Source organism: Bombus bifarius, unplaced genomic scaffold (genome assembly GCF_011952205.1).
Source record: "Bombus bifarius isolate JDL3187 unplaced genomic scaffold, Bbif_JDL3187 scf7180000008047, whole genome shotgun sequence".
Lineage (NCBI taxonomy): Eukaryota > Metazoa > Arthropoda > Insecta > Hymenoptera > Apidae > Bombus > Bombus bifarius.
The window spans coordinates 1,568,724-1,591,298 of record NW_022884413.1 but is presented as its reverse complement, the minus strand read 5'-3'; the positions used below and the strand labels follow the sequence as shown (position 1 = coordinate 1,591,298).

The following is a 22,575-nucleotide window of genomic DNA, read 5'->3' as shown; positions in this document are numbered from 1 at the left end:
TTCGCTAGGAGAATGCGAAGGTTTCAAAGGAATTATTAGATATTAAAAACTTATTGATATAATCAAGATAAGAAATTTAAGTAACCTACGATCTAAAAAAAAAAAAAAAAAAGAGAGATAAAAAAGCTAATATGAAAGAGTTCCTGAAATACGTTCGATATTCGTAATTATTCGATAATAACTACGAAACAAAAGATTGTGCGAATGTATAACAATTAGAATTACCAAAAGAAACGATCATAATGGAAACGAACTGGTTTCTAAAGGAAACCATTATCCTCGACTAACGATTTCCAAGTTCCAGAAACGGTTTCGAGATTCGTCGTTAAAGGACATTCTCCGAGTGGACATTGATTACAATTTACGAGGTTCGCCTGCTGATAATGTTTCGCTCTGGCGAGTCCGAAGACTTTCACCTTGATCGTAATCGACAGGAAACCTTGCGCAACATTTCTGCATTATCTATGCATACCAACCGTCCGATCAAAAACGAAATTCAACCACGCTCTATTAGCACACCCTCTCTGTCTGCTGTACGATAGAGTTCGGTATTTTTCACGCGTCGATCGTTCGCGGAAATTCGGCGCGTTTCGACAGGCGATCGCTCGTGCGTGCAGCGAATTCACGAATAGTTACGTCGATTCGTTTTCTTCTTATTTCATTCGTGTTTTGTAGTTTGCCAGATTCGAATACAACGTACACACACACATATCTATATATCTATATATACAACAGTATCGAGAGATTCGAAAGAATCACATTCTCCATCAACGACATAACCTACCTAACCGACCGAAATAACAAACCAAGATTTCGATTTCTCTTTTCACAAGCTTCTTCCATCAGAAACTCACAAAACATATCCAGCTGTGGGACTTGGCCGGACCTCTAACCCGTGGAATCGTGATCCGCGATTACGTTACCAATTACGATGAGCCGGCAGTTAAATGGAAAACGGCGACCAAACCAGTGGGATTATGTCACTTGAGAAGAGCGGAGCTTTGGCGAAGTCGACCTGGGTGGACGCTGAACGCGAGCTCTCCGAGGAGAGGACTCCACTCTGGCCCCGGGGTGAATCAGTCCTTTGTGCTTGCCTCTCTCAGGGTCAACCGCTTTCGGTGCAGTATATGCCTGCAACGTTTACACGTACACGCGCGAACACGACCGTCCGTCTGACCGTAGTATATAGGGTGTCCCGTAAGTTCTAATCAAAATTTCTACCCCTCAGAGGTGAAGAAATTTCAATTTAAATTCTTGCCACTGGAAGATTTAATTCATCGAAATGCCTATCTACGAGACATAACAGAGTTGCGATTTTACTCGAGTAATCGGTGAATTTTAAATTTCGCCGTGTATATAGTACTTCGTGCTCGGTAACATTGATCCTACGCTTTCTTCTGTGTCTCGCCACTTTCGATATCGTTTTTTAAGTTCCGAGGCGGAACTCGAACCTTTCGTCGGAGGATGAAAAAGATATATATATTATATTCCGAAGAACCTTTATGTATCTTCCAGCTAAAGATACTATCACCTGAGATTGAGTGAGTAATTTAACGAAAATAAAATAGCAATGTAGCTTTTTAGGCTTGTGCTGTGTACTAGGTTGTCCGAAAAGTATCTTTCTATCGCAAACGTGGTTTCTACAACAGCGCACCTTCGTACAAACGTGAAAGCAAGTCTGTGAAATGTCGCGGTGTTTATCTCAACAGAACAAAATAGATCGAACGTAATTCGACAAAATAATATAAAACAAAAAACGTTGTGCGTCTACTGTTTCCTCATAAAACGAAAGAAACTTCTCGGACAACCTAATACATCCTAGTGGCAAGGATTTTTCATCCTTCCCTTATCGCCGGAGGAAGTACCAGCGTCGTAGCGCTTTTTTCGCTCAACACAAAGGGCTTCTGCGTTGTTGGATTAAATTTGATCCAGACTACACGAAATAGCTAACAGCAAACCATTATACTGTAGAATTTTCAGCTGCAGTTATATAGCTTCTCTTTAAAGATGGCAGGGTAATATGTACTTTTTTGTAAGTGTAGCTTAAATCAATTGTATGAGTTTCTTTCTTAGATTGGTTTGTATCAAATTATGAGGTTTAATTCTTGGTGATTTTCAAATTGTCATAATGAAAGGGTTCCCGACAGAGACAAAGATCGTGCCGCTCGAGAGCGGCTTTTTAGGAGCCGTAACTTATTCTGCTCCCTTTTTTGTCTCGAGCCTTTTCGTTGGCGCGACGTTTCAGCAAAATCGAGGGAAAAAAAAGACCAGAGGAGACCGTGACTCCCGCTAAAGGGCGCTGGGAGGTTCGCAGGAAACGAAACAGTGGCGAAGAAGGAATACCGAGAGCTTAGACGAGGAACCGATACGGTGTATTCTTAAAAATATCGCAAATTTTCAAATTACAATTTTTAGTTCGGGCTACAAGGAATTCCAAATTTTCTGCTTGAAAATTTTTATTTCAAATTGTTTTGTTTCAAATCTTCCATTCAAAATTGAAAGTCGTTTAATATTCCCGAATGAAACGTAAAAAGCGAAAGACATATTTGATACGGGAAGAAAAAAATGTAATTCGACCTTGAAACAAGATTTTACTTTTACCACAAAAAGTCTCTCGGTCTTCTTGCAACGAAAAGACGAGATTATACAAATTATAAGGAATCGTGGAAAGATAAATCCTATTGAAAAACGAAGTCGTCTAGAAGATAAGGATATGTAGAGTGTAAGACGCAAGAAACGTGTGGACAGGATGTCTCACGGTTCTCACGTCCGTCTCGTTCATCTTGCGCGAAGTTTTGAAAATTGCTTCACCACTGACGTCATCACACCGGACTGACGTTAGCGTCTGCAAGCATTTGGCGTGTTTCTTGCGCGGATGCAATTTGATGCACTTTAACCCTTTGCGACCAGAATTTTCTTTGATTATGGGAAAAAGGAATCACAATTCGAAAAGAAATCAGAAAACAGTTGCTCTCGTAAGGAACGAACTATTGAAATCAAAACTCGCGATCGTTTCAACTGGTTGGGATTGTAAGTATACGTAATAGTTTTCTTAATTTTATATTATGAAATATATATTTGATATATATATATATATGAAATTCACAATGTGTTACACTCTGATTATTTACAATATTTTAATCTCAGGTAAAAGTGTATCCTAATTATTCGTTCGTCTAAGATCTATTTCTGTTACATAATTCTAAAGTCATCAATTAAGACAATTACACGTGCACTGATTACCATATTGCAATTACTACCAAACATCTAGAATATTTTTGCATAATATCGTTATAATTATGCGAATACAAAGAACTTGAACATAATTCCCGAAGCAAACCTAACCTCAAGTGGTCTTATCCCTTAACGATTCCCTCTTCTAACGCGATGGCTGATAAACAAGCGCCTGTCCGTAGTTAGAAAGCCCTATCCGCCGCGATCGCAATATATATATAGAGAAGAAAAGAATTATAGGATTTAATTAAACTGCAGTACAGACACCGTGACCATTATATGACGGTGTAATTGGTATCACGTCCAGGTTGATAGGAGCAGCAGTTGCGAGCCTGCGATAATAATAAACGCGATTCTACGATCCGCCTAAGGCCACCTAGCGATAACTCGAAAACACGTTGATCGATGTTGTATATATAAAATTAAAAATTAAACAAAAAGAGAAACGATTAAATATTAATGGAACGATAAAAAGTGTCTCTCTCAACCATGTAACCGTAGGCCGCGTCGATAAAATAGGAAGTTAACAAGTAAACAGAACGGCGGATGATATTACAGAATGTTTCTCTTTTAATTGAAAAGTTTAATCGTAAGATCGATGCATCGAGTAACTGAAACGCTTGTGAATCTGAAAAATTTCGGTCACTGTAGTTCGTTGTTTATTGAATTTAGTGAATTTTCAAGTAACAACTTAAATAGACGACCGCATTAATGAATGGCGTATAAAGTGGAAAATAAACGAGCGAACAATCGGAGAATGATGAATAATGCTGGAGAATATATTCTTTTTAATTGAAAGTTGAAAGGAATTTATTGTGAGATTTAACATTTTCAATCGCATTGAGCAATCGAAACGCAACGAACGTGGAAAATTCGGTCTCTTTCTTTCATCGACTGTACATTGAATTTCGTCAGCAAAAAAGATCGGATCGACTTACGCCCAGTTTCTCCGACGATAAATTACACACCACAATCCGAAATCGGTCATCGAGAAGCTGCTTACTCAACGAAGAGACGGAAACTACGAAATGCGTTTCCGATATCGATTACAATGCTCGTTGAAGGGCGCAGCGATTTTTCTGCGTGAAGTGACATGGCAGATTATTTTTTAAGAGAATTTAACAGCGAACAAAAAAGATTTCGCTATTAAAATATTTAAATTAAAAAAATTGTATAGCATATTATCTATTTGATATTATGCAAATTGCAGAATATTATTTGGTATATTATAATATAAATAATCGTATATCATAAATTTTAAGATACTTGATTAATATTAATAGCTATGCTTTAGCGAACACGTGAGTCAACAGTTTTTAATGATACCAGTTAAAAGATTGTATCACCTTGACATAAAAAGAGAAATTAATTGAAATCAAAACAGAAATCTCATTACAACTCGAAAATAAAATAAATAATTTACCACTGGCTCTGTACGTTTTCCAGCAACTGCACTTCATTCTCCATCTTTCAAAACGGAACACTCTACATCACTGCCATTCCCTAATGGATTTCCTTATGTAACTCGATTTCTTTCTATGCATCATCAGCAGATCCGAAAAAAATCAACTCAATCAGATGAAACAGACATTTTTCACATATAACGCAGCATCAATCTTCTTCTTCGACCGTACCTTAACTAAAACAGTCTGACAATGCTACAATAAAATCTCCAAACTCTTTTAGATACAAAGGTCAAGAAACGTTTTAACTACTATACACGATGGAGCAGTGATCATAATAATAACCGGGCAGAAGGTGATTCCACGTGAAGAAATAAATAAAAAAAGTGGAATAAAATTCTTCCGTTCAAGGTCTCATTTTCAAGAAAACAAAGTTTAAACCTGTCTAACTACGAACTGGTTTGGTACATACCTCCATGCGCATGATACATTTTCGAATTTATTTTTCTCGAAAATAGGACCATCTTACGAAAACGTAGTATATTAAATTTTTTACTTATTTTCATATTGATAATTTTTTACTCTTGTTCATCGGTCCGGAATTTGCCAAATTGAAGTTTGCTCGTCAAATCTGCAAAGTCGAGCTTTCAGAATACGGAACCTCGGATGAAACAAACGTTACATCGAACCTTTTTCTTATATTTTCACGTGGAATCACCCTCTGCCCGATTGTTCCACGATTACGATCCCATCCTGTATATGCAAGAAAGCTTGTTCTTCAAGTCTTTTGTTTTACGCGTTTGACAATTAAGAAGTAAAAACAAATTTGCTATCATTTTGCAGAATACTTATATTTACGATATAACGTTGACAATGCAGATTCTCGTCAAGTATGAAATATAAATGGTCAAAAATTTGCTGTACTCGACTATTCTCGTCTTTCAACGGCATTCTTATTTCTTGAAATTTTTCTATTTTACAGAATCGAGACGCATGAGAGTCGATACCGGGTGATCGTGATCACCTGAGGGCCCAGCAGTTTTCGGCGAGGCATATCACGAGATGGCGGACGATGGTATAGATAATCCGGCGTTCGCCAACGAGGATGATTGCGCGACCGATTTGAAACAGGACAATGACCAACATCAAGTGACCTTGGACCAGGATCACAAGACGGAGGACGGTCCTGTGGAGAATGGGCATCATCGGACGCAATTTGTGTCGCAGCAATACGTGGAGGCCGGAAGGACCAGCCCTGATTCACATTACAGAACCGAGACAAAGATCGAGCTGCCCGACAGCAACGACAAGACCGTCGTCGAGCCGAAGATGAACGGCGTTCATGGGAATGGAAATAACAATGACGCTAGTTTCTTGAATAACAGCGCGACCAGCGTGCAGATCAATGGTAAGTTTCTTATTAATAATTGTTAATTGTTCCCAGATTTCCTTACATGTTAATTTACTAATAATATTAGCGAACAGATTTTTATATTTGTACAATTGCATCGTTGAATATATCTTAAATCTTCGATTGGATCGAGGTTCGGTATGAAACGTTTTAATGTGAAATGTTAGAATTTCATTATTATCTGAAACCTACTGAAAAACAAACTCGATACTTCATCCAATTCACACGGAAAAACTAATCGACGATGAAAAGCCTGCTAAACGATCGTTGCCACGGTTCGTTCAATTCCATTTTCTTTTTTTATCCACTTCTGCAACATGTTTCAAGAGAGATCGTTTAAGAAGCAACAAAACGAGAGAAGGGAAAAGAACGAAAAAGGTGCGGACTTTACGTAAGCGGAGACCGCAGGCTCTACGTCCAACACGGAGAAAATTCTTCGCGACAAAAAGCGAACACGTGGCGACCTGCGTTGCATTTTTCCTCTCGTTTTGCACGCAGAAAGAGCCGCGTGCAATCCCCGTGACGCAAAGCGTAACCGCGATCGACCGCTTTTCTACGACCAAGTTCTGTCCACGATTAGGAAAACGATCGTTCGAGAATCACATAAATTTCATTTACATGCGTTCGATGAATAAAACATTAGCTGGAAGTGAACGATGAGACATAGATAACAATTGTTAGACTGCAACTTAGTCGCTTCGATTGAACCAGAATTATTTATTCTAAGCACGAAATTTTACATTTTAAGACTAGAATTATTTAATACGATTGCAGTAAGTTGATTAATTGAATTTCTTTACGAAAGTTTGAACGTATCGTCTCTGCAATTTATTACGTTTAAGTTATTCTAAGTCTATTGAACGAATTAAGAAATTTGGATTTTATTCCTCAAGTAAAATTCAACGTTAAAATGATACATATAATGATCAGTATGATATGAATGGAATATTAGGCCGAGCAAAAAGTTCTCTGACTGTCTTTGAGAAAATTTGTAATCTCACGTGTAAGTATAAAAAATACTTTATTGTATAATAAATGGAATATTCTTTAGTAATTTCTATTTGAAGGACGTATAATTCATATAAAAATAAATCAGTTGTTGGGAATTTTGTAATATCTGTAGAAAATGATAAAATTTTTCTTTATCAGATCGAATAGCAATATCTATTTCAAGTTTCAAACATGCATGAAACTTGAAAGCAAAGAAGAACGTTATAGAAATGGTGGTCGCTGTTACTGAAATTTGCGTTGATCGCTCGATTTTACCAGATATGATCAGGACGAGCCGAACTTTCGATCGTTAATTACTACCACCACCACCACCACCAACAATACGGACAGTTCTCGAAGAAAAAGTTGTTCGAGGTCGGTGAAACGCAGAAAGTATATGAAAGGTCTCCTACATAATTGCTAAAGCTTGTAAAATACGTAAAATAATTGTAAAAAATGTACATTTACGTTTGAGACAATGGGTCCCTAAATCGTTTGTTAAAAATGGCTCGATAAAGTAGCATGGCAAACAAAGGAATTGTTATCTGTGATGAAAATCTTCCAAACATTGTCATAGATTTAGAACCTTCTCGAATTAACTTTCACTCGATAAATGAATTATTGTATTCTATGTAATATTTGTCTTGAAACGTGAAACAAGCCGCTAAAACCAACTTTTCCATTATATAATTGTTAGTATAAAAAGTTAAAGGATATGTCAACTATTCCCAGGATATGTCAATTATTTTCCGCCCATATAATGCAACATACTTTCTTTGCTACGCAAAGTTATGATCGAAGGACGTTACTCAATAAAAGTATATTGACTTTTGAACTACGTCCGAGTAAACATGTAATTAACCAACTTTTTTCTCTATAAACAACGACTTTGCAGCACGCGAGGTTCCGCCCCATAAATAAATACTTTAATACCACGTGTAATTTCCACACCTGTAAATTACATAACCCCTAAGGCACTATAACGCATGCATGTGATTGAGTATAAGTTTGAGATCACTATACTCACAGTTGTACTAAAAAAAAAAAGAAGAAATCTATTTGAAAAATGACTGATAGCCATGAATGTGTAATATATTATTACTTATTAATTACATAAAATAATGTCTAGTTAGGTTACATAAATGATACTTCATGTCTTGGAACTGTGACTTAACGATCATTTTATAACACCATTAAATAATGGTTAATAGCTCTTAAATACTAAAGTTCCACAAATCTAATAATGAAACGGGGTTTTCCGGTCTTCTTCACCGATTTTTCCCTGATATATGAGGAAGAGTAGAATATTTACATGGATAAAGGCTCGCTTTTTTTGTTGCATTAGAATATATTTCTTCACTTTGAATTCTTTGGTACACCTGAACACCTTGAAATTTGACAAGTCACCGATTGAAATTTCTTTCAATGAAAATTCGACGCTGATCTCAATTTCTACAATCGACATTTTAATAATTTCCTATTATCGATAGACACTGGAAAAAAGGAGCAAATCGAAGCCGTAAACTTGGAACTGGTCTCGATGAGGCCTTACGCGGGCAACAATCTACAGACAAAGGGTCAAGAGGCTTGCGAGGTGCCAGCTGATCCCTACGAAGAGTACTTCGTTCCAGTAAACGAGCATCGAAAGTACATCAGGTAACGAACGGCTGAAAAATATTCTTCTACTCTCTGTGTTCTCTTCCTGGCTACTGTTTAACATTCGATCGTGTTCACCAGTCCGGGGCGTTGCGAGATCGCTCGATTTTTTTAACGAAGAAATATGATAAACGAATATCAAGAAGATTGAGCAGAATAGAATAACCAAGCGGATGCATTAATTTTTTTTGAAAATAATCCTCTAGTTCGCATAAACATGAAACCTGATTTCGTTGGCATTTTAATATTCATCTCGTGTCTTTTACGCGTCCTCCATTTCTCCGTCTGCCGCACACGTTAATGTATTACTAGATTTTACGCGTTTACAGTGGAATCTAAATTAAGCAAGCCCGAATTTAAAGCGTTTCGGAAACAAGCTCCTCAAATAAGAATTTACAAAGCTCGTTAATGTTTCAACAATCGAGAAGTAGCACCATTAATTTTCCGTATTGATAAATACCAATAGAATTAAACAATTAGTATTCTCGTAATTAGTAAAATACACGATAGAACAAACCATAAACAGAAATCGATAATTATTTTAATATCGCACAATTCATTCCAAATAAAAAAATGATTCAAATAATTGCGAATATATAGTAATAAAGAAAATGCAAATTAAAATGAAACAAAAATATTGCGGATACTGGCGGAGCGAACAAAGGTCCTCGGATGTTGCGGATTACATTCACCGATGAAGGAGTTTGCGAAACGAACGTGTCACAATGTTTCATAGCAGAACGCAGGAGTGACCGTCTTTCGTCAGAAATAGAACTATGCATTGACCACGAATTATTTTATACTCCATTATGAATAATTTTTATTCCGATTACCTTAGTGATAACAACAATGATAATAATTTTTGGCGATGTTCCCATGGCGGCAACAAAAATAAAAAGATTTATGTTATAAGAAGGCAACCACAAAACTATTCACAGTATAACGAAACATCAAATATTTCCGTCTCTTTGTGTCTGACACTAAGACCATTTTGCGCGATTAAAGTAACGTTATTAATGAAATATTGCAAGTTATCGATATTGGTACATTTTCTTGTATATGCAACAAATTTTGATAATGAAAGAAATAAAATTTTACAAATTCCGGGTTGTATAATTATCCTATACGACGTAAAATTGTAAAATTATGAGAAAGAATGTGAAATACAAGAAATTTTTACGCCGGAGATATAAATGTTTCTTAAATTGTTCATTCTGAATTCTTCGTCATTTTATTACACAATTTTTTAAACAATATTTTAGTCTGCAAGAACTGAGTAGTGTTGCGTAGTTGTTCCTTTCTTTCTTTGTTTTTTATTGCTTGCTTCTCGTTTGAGATTAGCGTCGAGATGATTTAAAAAGCATATGCATTTCAAAGATCTTTTTAGAAAAAGTTACAACAAGTTGATTTATGCTGTTTGCCCGTTTAGCACGGTCATATGAAATACCTTCGCGAGGCTACGAGTTATATGCGAATGTTATCAACTTGCTAGAAGAGCAAGTAGTGTGTTCGTAAGAGAGAAGTGCACGGAGAAATAGTTGGAACATTATTTTTCGTACGGAGCATATACGAACAATGTTTATTAATTGTGATTTTCATAAATAACTTTTCACTTTTGATAGTCTTTCTATCATCTTCCTTTCTCATAGTGCATTGCATCATTAGAGATGAATGAACCAGAATCAATATAAAAATGATCCGAGATAAAAGCATTATGTAGGATATCTAATTTATCTTGAGGAAGAATAGTACAAATACTTTTGTTTATAATAGCGATAACATCTAATGTTATAGTAATAACATCTAATACAAATTTTTGTCACTTATATCACTCCCCCTGTGACGTTCTCAAATATGAATATCAAATCTCACAATATCACTTATGCAAAATCCCAGCTCACAAAACCCGATAAAAGGACAAAAACCAAAGATGGAATTTCTCTTACAACAATACCTTCGCCCATTAATGCACATCAAAATTAATCAAAATTTCTGTCAATAAATCAGGGTTAACGATAAAAGATGATGAAAGATATAGAGAAACAAAGTCTTCGAACCTGCATCTGATCGCACAAACCATGAAACAGAGTACATGCTCCATGCGAGATCGTTCGCCTAGCGGCCTAGCGTAACGTTAGAGCCACAGCATTCAGCTTCACCGCCGCTGACCGCGAGGTTACAGCTCACACGAAACAAACACATACATATATACACAGATACAGGCACACAGAGACATACGTACATATACGTATAACATAGAGGCCAGCAGCAAGCTGAGTAGAGAGTTAGAGACGGTGTTTTCTGTTGTCACGATACCTAGCAGGGGTCCCGAGGCCGAGGTTGAAACAACCGTGGCTGGAGTGCGTTTTGATTTGGGCCCCGGCGTCGGCCGTGAGGGACTCAGCCTGAGAGACCCTGCCGCCGGACTGGTCGACTATTCCCACTGGCTGACAGCCCTCAGGTACATTGAAGGATGCTTACGAGGATGAGGAACGGGGCAGAGAGAAGCTGCTGATCGATGAACGAAATGGTGGATGCGCACGATTCGCGAACTAACCCGCTTACACCCCTGCTACTCGCCCTATTTTTCTTGTATTTTTCCCTTTTTTTAATCAACGATAGCAATGGCTGAGCCTGACGATACATGTATATGTATAAGCGACAGAATGCCACAAGCAATTCACAAATTTCCACCTTGCAAAATGCACCGGGATGATATACTAGAAAACAGCTACGATGGATAGGCTGAAGAATGTCAGTCTGTTATACTTTTCTTTCTTTTCTTTTTTTTTTTTTTTTTGTATGCCTGTGACAGGTGCTTCAGGATTCACGAATCTTGTAATTGCTACACATAGCATCATCATCATCATCATCATCATCATCATCATCATCATCATCATCAAAGAGTCGATACACTCTAATAGACATTTATTCGCAAAGAAACGATTACAACACTACCTCAGAAGCAGACTCCCCACGCGTGGACACTGACCGCTAATATTCGATCGTCGCGATAAAACGGACTTCGATTGATTCGAAAACCGAAAATGATTTTTGAATCAAAGTTTAAGAGTCGAGAGGGTTGAAAGAACACGATGGATTATGGGTATGGAAGAACTTTAGTTCCGGAATAAAGATTAGATGATCGCGATGAGTCATTTAGAATATGGTGTCTGTTCGTCTAGGGAAGCTTCTAATACCATGGTCGCTGAAGAAGGTCTCGGAACACTGACAAGCACAGTGCTGTATAAAATACGCTTCTTTTGGGTCTAGGATGGGGGTGAATTGATAAAGTTCGTAACTATTGTTGTTAACTATGGGTGAAACTGTGTTACAGAGGCGAGAAACTTTATGTAACGAAGGACAAGAGATCAAGGAGTTCGTACTGGAGAAGGATGGCTTGCTGGGGATGTGGACTGATGGTTCTACTGGTAGCGGTCATCATTGCCATTTTGGCCGCAAGTAAGAGTCTTTTGAAGCATATAGTTTCTCTAAACTCTTTTAAATTATTCATTTTTGAAGATGCGAAATGTAATATATAGTTAGAAAAAATTTTTTTAAGTTTTGAAATCCTACATAACTAAATAAAGGATTGATTCTTCCCTAGCTGGAGTGATCCTAACGCAAGAAGCATCAGAACCCTTGGAAAATCTCCAGCAAACCAATTCCCGGCAATTTGGTGACGTACGAACCGCAGGAAGTCAAGAGTACGTGAAAGATCCGCCATCGAGTCCGCCACCTGCGACTTCAAGCTTCCCACCCTGGCCAACTACCGATGAAACCATTTACAACACCGTTCCAAGTGCCTTAGACGGTATATTAAAACTAGACGACTTCCATTGGGACAATGATTTCAGCAATCCAAAGTCGAGAGTGTACAGACAAGTCAGTTCAGAGATAGAAGAAAATTTGAGGAATATGTTACAACAGCCCCCAAACAATACAACAGTCATCAAGGTATACGACATAAACAGGGATGGTGAAGTGAGGTTTAGGATAAGCTATCCGTCACGTTCAATGCCCGAAGAAATGCAACAGCTGATCGAGCAAACGCTACAGAAGAGTGGCAACATAATTGGACAATATCATTTGAATAGTTTAAGAGTGAATAAATTGGTTGATCAGTGTCAGAGTGGAAATCTCCAGTGTTCAGAAAGGTGCGAATACGATTACTCTAAAGGTCTGTTTGTTTGCTCCTGTGGAGTTGGAAAGGTATTGGACAGTGATGAAAAGAACTGCATTGATGAAAATGATTTGAGTAATGTAGAAATGGATGATGAGATACCGGAATCTAATACGGAAGTGGTGCACGATTATGTTCAGGGAAGGAGTAGAGGCCCTGGTACTGTATTTGAACCTAGAAGGCCTGATAATTGGGATCATTTGGACTTCACTACCGAGTCAACGCATAATAGACATGCCTCACCGCAAGGTAATGAACATGAGTTTCATGTACAACCACATGATTCTTCGCCGGGACCAGAGCCTACACAGATGACTACGACAGAACAGAATCGTGAGTTTAATGGGGAATCTGATCCAATAAACTGGATGCATGATCATTCATCACATGGTCACTCGACTCCTGACCATTCAACACATGATCAATCAAATCATGATCATTCAGCACATGAGCATTCGGAATACGATTATTCTACTCATGATCATTCAGCACATGACCACTCGATACATGACCAATCAGAAGATGACCATTCGATGCGCGAATATTCGAGTGAGTACCCTACCGAACCAAAAATTGAACCAGAATCTAGTTCTAAACCGGAACCATCTGTAGAACCAGAACCTTCTGCGGAACCAGAACCTTCTGCGGAACCAGAACCATCTGCGGAACCTGAACCTTCTGCGGAACCTGAACCTTCTGCGGAACCAGAACCTTCTGCGGAACCAGAACCTTCTGCGGAACCAGAACCTTCTGCGGAACCAAAACCTTCTGCGGAACCAGAACCTTCTGCGAAACCAGAACCTTCTGCGAAACCAGAACCTTCTGCGGAACCTGAACCTTCTGCGGAACCAGAACCTTCTGCGGAACCAGAACCTTCTGCGGAACCAGAACCTTCTGCGGAACCAGAACCTTCTGCGGAACCAGAACCATCTGCGGAACCAGAACCTTCTGCGGAACCAGAACCTTCTGCGGAACCAGAACCTTCTGCGGAACCAGAACCTTCTGCGGAACCAGAACCTTCTGCGGAACCAGAACCTTCTGCGGAACCAGAACCTTCTGCGGAACCAGAACCTTCTGCGGAACCAGAATCTTCTGCGGAACCAGAACCTTCTGCGGAACCAGAACCTTCTGCGGAACCTGAACCTTCTACGGAACCTGAACCTTCTGCGGAACCTGAACCATCTGCTGAGCCTGAACCTTCTGCTGAGCTAAAGCCAAATGTTGAACCCGAATTTCCTGTTGAGCCAGAGCCTTCTACAGAGCCAGAACCATCTGCAGAGCCAGAGCCTTCTGTACAGCCAGAATCTACCTCCCAACCAGAATCTCCTGCAGAGGCAGAGCCTTCTTCTCAATCAGGGTCTCCTGCAGAACCAAAGTTTTCTTCTGAATCAGAGTCTTCTACGGAACCAATGCCTTCTTCTCAACCAGAGTCTCCTGCAGAAGCAGAACTTCCTTCTCAATCAGAGCCTCCTACAGAGCCAGAGCCTGCTGCAGAGCCAGAGTCCTCTTCTCAACCAGAGCCTGCTGCAGAGTCAGAGCCCTCTTCTCAACCAGAACCTTCTGCAGAACCAGAGCCCTCTTCTCAACCAGAACTTTCTGCAGAACCAGTCCTTTCTTCTGAACCAGAGTCTCCTGCGGTGACAGAATCTACTTCTCAAACAGAACCTCCCACTAAACCAAAGTCTACAACTAAATTAGAAGTAAACAATATGGAATCTCCTAACACAGAAACTATGGCCAATATTGAACCAGAGTCTTCTGCTGAATCCAAACCTTCAATTGAAGTGGAATCTTCCCTTAAACATCAGTCATCAGCTGAAGCAGAATCTTCAACTGAAGTAACACCAATTGCTGAACCAAACCCTACTAATGACTCAGAATCGTCAACAAAATCTGCAGTAACTGAACATCCTGTATTATCTTCTCAGCCAGATTTTACTGCCAGACCTGAAAAACTTGGAACTGAGACTGCTATTGAACATGAATCACCAATTTCATCATCCACAGAACCCGAATTTCCCATCGATGAAAAGTCTCATCAAAATGTACCTATTATAGAACATTCTACCGAAATACAAAACACAATGAGGCCAATAGAGTCCGCAGAAGAAACTCCTGGTAAAACAGAATCCTCTACTGAATCTGCGACTATGAATAAAATGTCTGTTGAAACAATTACCGAATCAACTTACACTGAATTACCTAGTATGACGAAGGAAGCAGAATCTCCAGTTGAATTTTCGACTACAATATCTATGATCGAGAAAGAAATGGTAAATACTTTTACACCTAACGCTCCTATAAATATAGGGTCAGAAACTACAATATCAATGATGCCTGAAGTGACCACATTGCCAAGTAATGAGAAATCTGTCGATGAAATAGCAAGTAATGATACACCCTTACCAGTGATACCTTTGATGCCTGATACCGAAGAGGCTGTAATGTCAAATCATTCCGAGGATCACTTTGAATCAACTGTTACGACAATGGATACGACAATGGTGAAGGATGATAATAAAGATAAAATAACAACAATGACCTCTATTAAGATGGATATAGAAGAAACAGCGAAGGTTGAACACGGCACTGAGACTAACATGTCACAGGATGAAGCAACTGAAGCTACTACAATGAATATAAGTAAGGAGGAGTCTGAAATTATGAACTCTTCGTCCGAATCTAATTCCGTCTCCCTGTCTAGCACACAGTCCTCAGTTTCTGAGGAATTCACTCTAAAACCTGAAACGACTCCTCTTGTAGTAGATAACAAATCAGAAAACGTTACTGAAATAAATACCATCGTAGAGAACAGTACTACAGAAGCAAGTAACGAAGTACCTAAATCAATATTATCTGGCGAATCTTCAGTTGTGCCAGAATCACTTATGCATGAAACCAACGAAACTAACATCATTGAGCACATGCCAACGACTGTCTTTCCTAAATTACCAAAAAATTTTGGTCACAATGTAGAACCTTTGTTAGAACCTCTTAAAAACAATACAGGAGAGGAACACATTATGTTAATTCCAAAAACTGAATATACAGCAGAAATACATGATCCTCATGCGATAATTCCTCAACTAATTCCTGAACAAAGCGTCCAATCTTCTAATACATCCTCAAGCGGTGTTCCTGAAGGTTCAATTGTAGAAAATAAAATTCAATCTTCTACAGAAGCTATTCAAACAGTTCTACACCGTTCCACGATTCATCCTGAACAGAATGTAGTTTCTTCAGGCGATCCCCTTCGTTATGAAGACAATTTAGATCATTCAACCAATCATCCTCTGCATCCAGCAATGTTCCCTGAAAATGCAATCGAACAAACTACAGAGAAATTTGATCCAGCTTATGATAAACACGTAGATGATATGTCTCCCTTCTTGCCAGATATTCAAAAGGAAAAAGAAGTGAAGAAAGCCCCCAGATTGGATAAAGATGAGCAGGATGTACCCAATCCTTTCGAAGGACACGTCGAAGATGTTGTTACTTACAAATCCACGGAACAAAGTATGAATGACACTAACGTGAAGGATTCTCTAAATGATGTTCACGTAGAAACACATGATGTCAAAATACCTGAAGAACAGGAAGAGGAAAAGAATAGTGTGAAAAATGTGATGACTGGAAATGAAGTGGGTCGTGGTTTCAAGAGTGATGGTTTGGACGTTGTTGAAATTAATAACACGGAGTCTGGAATTCAAAATGGACTACATAATTATGATATTAATAAGCCAACTGAGGATGAAGAGTATGCTATAAATGAGAAGGAGAGTAGAGAAGGTTCCGAGGAAGATGAAGAGGCGTTAAGAGTAATACCATTGGAGGAACAGTTCAAGGAAACTGAAACCGCTGTGAATAATGCAGATAAGAATAAATCAGGAACCACAACAGAATCTAACGTAGTTACCACTATTCCAACGGAAGAAAACGAAAAACAATCAAAAGATTCTATGAATAATGTTACTGCTTCTGAGAAACCTGAAGAAAACGCAGTAGAAGATCAATATAACGATATAAACGATGATACTTTGTCTAAAGGGTATCAACAGGATGACTCGGAGATACGAGGGAAAGTTAAGGATGAATCTGATAAATTAGTAACAAATGATGACGAGAAATCGTCCAAGATGACAGATATACCTTACACAAACGATAACGTGAACGTTACCACGAATGATACTGAAAGTGTCCCAGATAACCATACAGAGGATGCTAAATTAACCACACAAATACCAGTGTTACCATTGGAGATACAGCAAGAAATGTCTACAACTGAAAAAATCGAAAGCACAACTGTAACTGAAGAGAATCCTCGAAAAGACAATAATACAGAACATGAGAATAGCGTTCAGGTTAGTATGGAGGATACCACGACAGTTCAGGTACCGACAACTCACATGATGCCATTAGAAACCAAAACCACTGCTCAGGTACCAATATTGCCAGAAGAACTGCAAACTACTGAAAGTGACGTATTGTTAACCACCTCCACAATGAAGCCAGACGCTGAAGTGAAAACTAGTGATTTAGAAAATGTACGTTCTAATAATACGGAAGTTGAACAGACGGACTCTTCAAAACCCAATACTGATGAGATGAATAATAATTCGGCTGAAGATTTGGTAACTAGTGGTGATGAAAAAGTGAATGCTCAGAATGGCACTGCAGTCGATCTGATGACCAGTGCAGTGGAACATGTAAACAACACAAGTATTAATAACACATTGTTAGAACCAAATATTTCAGTACTAGATAATACAAGTGAGGAAAATGTGACTACAATGAACGCAGAGAAAAATATGCAGAAGAATTTAACAGAAGATTCAACGGAAGTACATAAACAGACGTCTGAGAGTTCCAGTACGACAGAGGATATTAGACCAGTTACCGAGATATTGGAAGATGACACCGAACCTATAGGATTCGATTATAAAATACATTTTATCACCACTACACCTAAGACTATGTTACCCAACTTGGATGCGGACGAATTGTCGGAAGAAAGCTTAAGAGTGATTCCATTGGAGAAGAGTTTGGAAGTGAAGAAGAAGTCAGTGGACAAGAAAGTTATTGATAAATACAAACACAAGAAAGAGAAGGAATTAAATTTGGAAGAGGACGAGGGTGAAAATATATCAACAGAGATTCCAGAATCGGCTACGGTATTCTCTACTGAAATACCACAAATATTTGCTGAAAAGGAAAAAGCTCAAGAAGAGAACCATACTGCGACTAATACAGACATCCACGTAGAAGAAAATTCTGCACCTGTTCCACAATTGAAGATCATCGAAACGACCAGCGGATCAAACCAAATAAATGTACAAACGTCCGAAACCTCTTCTAATGAAAAAGAGAGTCTGAATGACAAAACAAGCATAACAGTCCCAGACAGTTCAAAGAAGTATCCTAGCTTCATACCGGTTTCGGAGAAGATAGAAGAGCCAGAACCGGTTACAGAGCCATTCGTAGTTCTCCGAAACTTCAATTTCCATCGATCAGGCGTAGATTTTACAACAGAAAATCCAGTCATCAATGGACCATCTAACGAAGGCCATACAGCTATAGAACCAGGACAAGTGATTGAAATAAATGGAGAACCGAACCAGACAGGTTCACAGTCTTCAGTATTTCCTTCGAATCAATCGTCAATAGTGTCGACTGCACAGGAAGCAAATCACGTTGCGAAAGAGAGCATCGACACGACAGTTCCACCGTCCACGCAAACTAAATTACCGGATGCAGTTGTGGAAAGTACTAGCCATATCGATGTTTCTTTCCTCAATATCCCTCCAAGTACTGTTTTCTCAAAATGTACAACTGGCCAGTTCCAATGTGTCAATGGAACATCCAGGGATGGCGCATACTGCGTGAAACTATCAGCGAAATGCGACTCTGAGAATGATTGTTCCGATGGTTCGGATGAATTAAATTGTAAGGAGGAAGGTTGTCCAGGAAACTTTCAGTGCGCAAGCGGTCAATGTCTAAAGCGAGACCTGGTGTGCAATAAAATTGTCGACTGTGATGATGGAAGTGATGAAAAGAATTGCGAAGAATGGAAGTGTCAATTCGATGAATTTAGATGTCCCAGTGGTAAGTTTTTGGAATGTATACTATCAGTCATAAATACACTGTGTGTACTCGAATGAAGTACTGAAGTACTGAAACGACTTCCTAACTAGAAAATAAAAGTAATGGAAAACACACAATTTATGCTAAATATCAATAACTATCTTAATACTTGTGGACCGTGATATTTTTATATGAAGGATCATTAAATGCAAATTAGAAGGACAATTATCGGTGGAAAAAAGTGAAAGGAAAAACTTGGTATAATATACGATCGACTTAATGGCTTCTCGTTTAATATTCAATACAGGTTTCGTAATAATTTGAACGAAGAATGTTCTAATATCGGACGAGATGTTTCTTTCCTAGCACGGGTTATCGGTGTCACTAGTTATCATTCGAGCAAATTGCTTCATCTTTTAGAGTATTTGGAACTACCGGATGCTTCTCGAAATTGTAAAAATAGATTGAAAGAAGCTCTGTCTGTTCTGTAATAAATTGTGGCTATTTGTTTTATCTACTCGACTGACAACCCATTTAATTTGTTTCGCAAGTATCGTGTTTACTCTGAGATATATTTTTAAATCTACGGTAGACTAATCTAGGACAAAAGTTGTTCTTATTTAATGTAGGATCAAATTCATCGTCAATTTCACCTTCAAAATTAATTTGTCATTTTTATTCCTGAATTATATAGAACTTGACATTAAGTTGAATCATCAAAAAATAACAAATAAATAATAATACAATAATAATAATACAATAGAACACGAATTTTTTACAACTTATGTAGTATCGTAAATATAATAATTAGTTTATTAATAATAAATGGATTAAACAGAAAACAATGGTTATTCAACATGAACTAATCGTAACAATGTATTATAATTAATTAACAACTCTCGTCAACACAGATTCAACTCTCTTTCGACAACGCTAACAACACTATCTCGACAATGCAATCCGCACTCTCTGGCTTCTCAACTCATACTGCCGTTAATTCGTTTATATCCCTTAGCAACCCTTTGTCTTTTGTCTTAGCCTCGTATCTTTTGTTTAAACCCCATCATGCACATGCTCGGCAACCGCTTGTTTATAATTCGCACGACACCCCCCCCAGGCCCCTCGTCCACGATACTACACTTATATTATAATTATTTCTAATTTTAGGAAGATGCATCCCAGGCATCTGGCAATGCGATGGTCGACCAGACTGCGAGGATCACCGAGATGAATACAATTGTGCCGAAAGTTGTGGAAACAACGAGTATCTTTGCCCAACAGAAAAATGGTGCATACCATTAACGTGGCACTGCAACGGGATTAGAGAATGTGCTAATGGAGAGGACGAAAAATTATGCGATTGCGCTCTTGATCAGTTCAAGTGTCAAACAGGCGGATGTGTGCCTGAAAATCAAGTCTGTGATGGGATAGAACATTGTCCTGATCATTCTGACGAATGGAATTGTTTAATGACAAATATGACTATGGAGAAAAAGTCATCAGATGGACAAGGAGAAGATAACATCGAGAATAGTGGTGTTCAAGAATTTGGTGGAAGTTCTTTATTAAAAATAAGGTAAAAAAAATGTTGAAATTGAAATTACAAATCTTGGATTAAAAATCGAATAATCAAAAAAAAAAAAATCCGAAGAATTTTTAATTGAGACTGGAATTCATTACTTTCTTGTTGAGAAAGTATAGAAATGGCATAGTGATCTTTTTAATATTCTAACGTATTTTATTCCGTTTCAATATTAGAAGTAATCTGTTGTAGCCGAACAAGACCAGATCAGCTCCTCTCTTCACGTTTCAAACCATTCCATTCATAAAGTATATCTAGCCTTATCAAATATCAGTGTTTAACTAACTCCAAGGGCAGTCTGTGAATTTTTAATCTACCGCTATCGACAAGTAAAACATTTAGCTTAATGAAATCTCATTTCACAATTCTATTCCAAGGCTTAATTCAATAATTTTAAATTTAATTAGATTTCTAATCATCTGATTAAACAAATAATATTTATCCATCTGTATCAGTTAAACTTAAAAAGCTATTATTGTTAATTAAATTAAGAAAATTTCTAATCATCTGATTAAACAAATAATATTTATCCATCTGTATCAGTTGAACTTAAGAAGCTATTATTGTTAATTAAATTAAGAAAATAACAAATCAAGTAGGACGTTGTATTTTTCCAGACAATACAACGATGAGTATCGTCTTGTGTGCTCCGACGGATGGAGCGAAGAATTTAGCAACTCTTACTGCCGATCTCTAGGATTTGCTGGTTCTGAGAGCACAGAGCTCCAGACATGGGATAAAATCCAGAAGATACTCAGACTAAAGTTGAATCCTAACCATCGTGCGCCATTAGTCACAAATTTGGAACAAGTGGAATTCTGCATCTCCGACAAGGTCGTGCAGATATCTTGCCAAGAATTTTCTTGCGGTTCTGACTATGGCGAAGGACCAACTGCCAGATTGGTTGGCGGAACACCAGCCAGCGAAGGACAATGGTCCAGCGTGGCCTTGCTAAAGGAACCTAAACACGGTGCTGCTTGCACGGCAAGCATATTGGGACCTATGCATGTGCTTGCCAGTTATTCCTGTATTCACAGGTAAATCATTCGATTAAGAGATTCATAATCTAAAAAAAAAAAAAAAGAAAACAAAAATTCAAGGAAATCATTTCTTTTTTATTGTCAACACTAGCAATAATAATAATAAGTCTTTTCGAATAATTTGATATAACACATTTTTCAATTTTTAAAAGTACAAATTGAAGATTTGGAAAATTTACAGTTAATTCCATTAACTGTTATTTCGAAGATTTCTTGCTTCAATGGTTTAACAGAAAGTGGATTAAATACAGAATTTTTCTCCGAAGATGGACTAGATTATCGATCCGAATTCGAATCTCGAACGGAATTTAATTACAAAGATATATTTTTTATTTTGTTTAGATATAAGCAAAGTAGTGGGTGGCAACTTTTCACCGGTGAAAACCTATTAAAAGCACATCCCGTGAGGAACATCATTCCCTACCCGCAAGTGAAATACAATCAATTTTTATACAACAATGATATCGCGTTAGTTGAGCTCGAGAAGCCTCTAACTTTCTCAAGGAACGTCAGCGCCGTTTGTCTTCCGAAACATCCTATTCAAGTTCGTATTACGAATATTTGGTATCAAGAATATATTTGAAAATAGGTAAAGTGTTTAAAATATATGTGCATTTTTTATTAATTTTAGCCGAGACAGATATGCGTCATGGCAGGATGGGGATTCTCTGCGAATGGCGAAGTGGATTTACAAAAATATTTGAACTTCCTACCATTGCCAACGTTAGACTCTGAGAAGTGCAATGCAACTAGCCATTATGCAGGGTTCATCACAAAGGACAATATATGTGCTGGATTTACTGATACGAATAAAGGACCTTGCTACGTAAGATTTCTAATTTTCTCATATTAAAAAGAGTGTAACGAAAATAACAATATCTATCAGCCTATGAAGTTTCTTTTAAATTATTAACCCAAGTGTCTTGTACTTTCCTAACTTGCATTTTCTAACTCTATCTTTCAACAAACTGAATAATTCATTTATGTTGATATCT

At 37.9% G+C, this 22,575-nt stretch overlaps 1 protein-coding gene across 2 annotated transcripts in view; it reads left to right on the top strand.

Moving 5' to 3' along the window:
* LOC117207969 (microtubule-associated protein futsch-like) overlaps positions 1 to 22,575 on the top strand; it is a 56,384-nt gene that overhangs the window by 32,652 nt on the left and 1,157 nt on the right. Inside the window, exons 2-10 of one of the 2 annotated variants that reach the window (XM_033448719.1) lie at positions 5,620 to 6,045; positions 8,529 to 8,694; positions 11,015 to 11,155; positions 12,032 to 12,156; positions 12,302 to 18,979; positions 20,126 to 20,534; positions 21,158 to 21,577; positions 21,923 to 22,124; positions 22,212 to 22,406. In XM_033448719.1, coding sequence (XP_033304610.1) covers positions 5,700 to 6,045; positions 8,529 to 8,694; positions 11,015 to 11,155; positions 12,032 to 12,156; positions 12,302 to 18,979; positions 20,126 to 20,534; positions 21,158 to 21,577; positions 21,923 to 22,124; positions 22,212 to 22,406 — 8,682 coding nt within the window. In that variant the 5' untranslated portion in view covers positions 5,620 to 5,699. The remainder of the gene's footprint in view (positions 1 to 5,619; positions 6,046 to 8,528; positions 8,695 to 11,014; positions 11,156 to 12,031; positions 12,157 to 12,301; positions 18,980 to 20,125; positions 20,535 to 21,157; positions 21,578 to 21,922; positions 22,125 to 22,211; positions 22,407 to 22,575) is intronic. The other variant, XM_033448720.1, reaches the window with a different exon arrangement.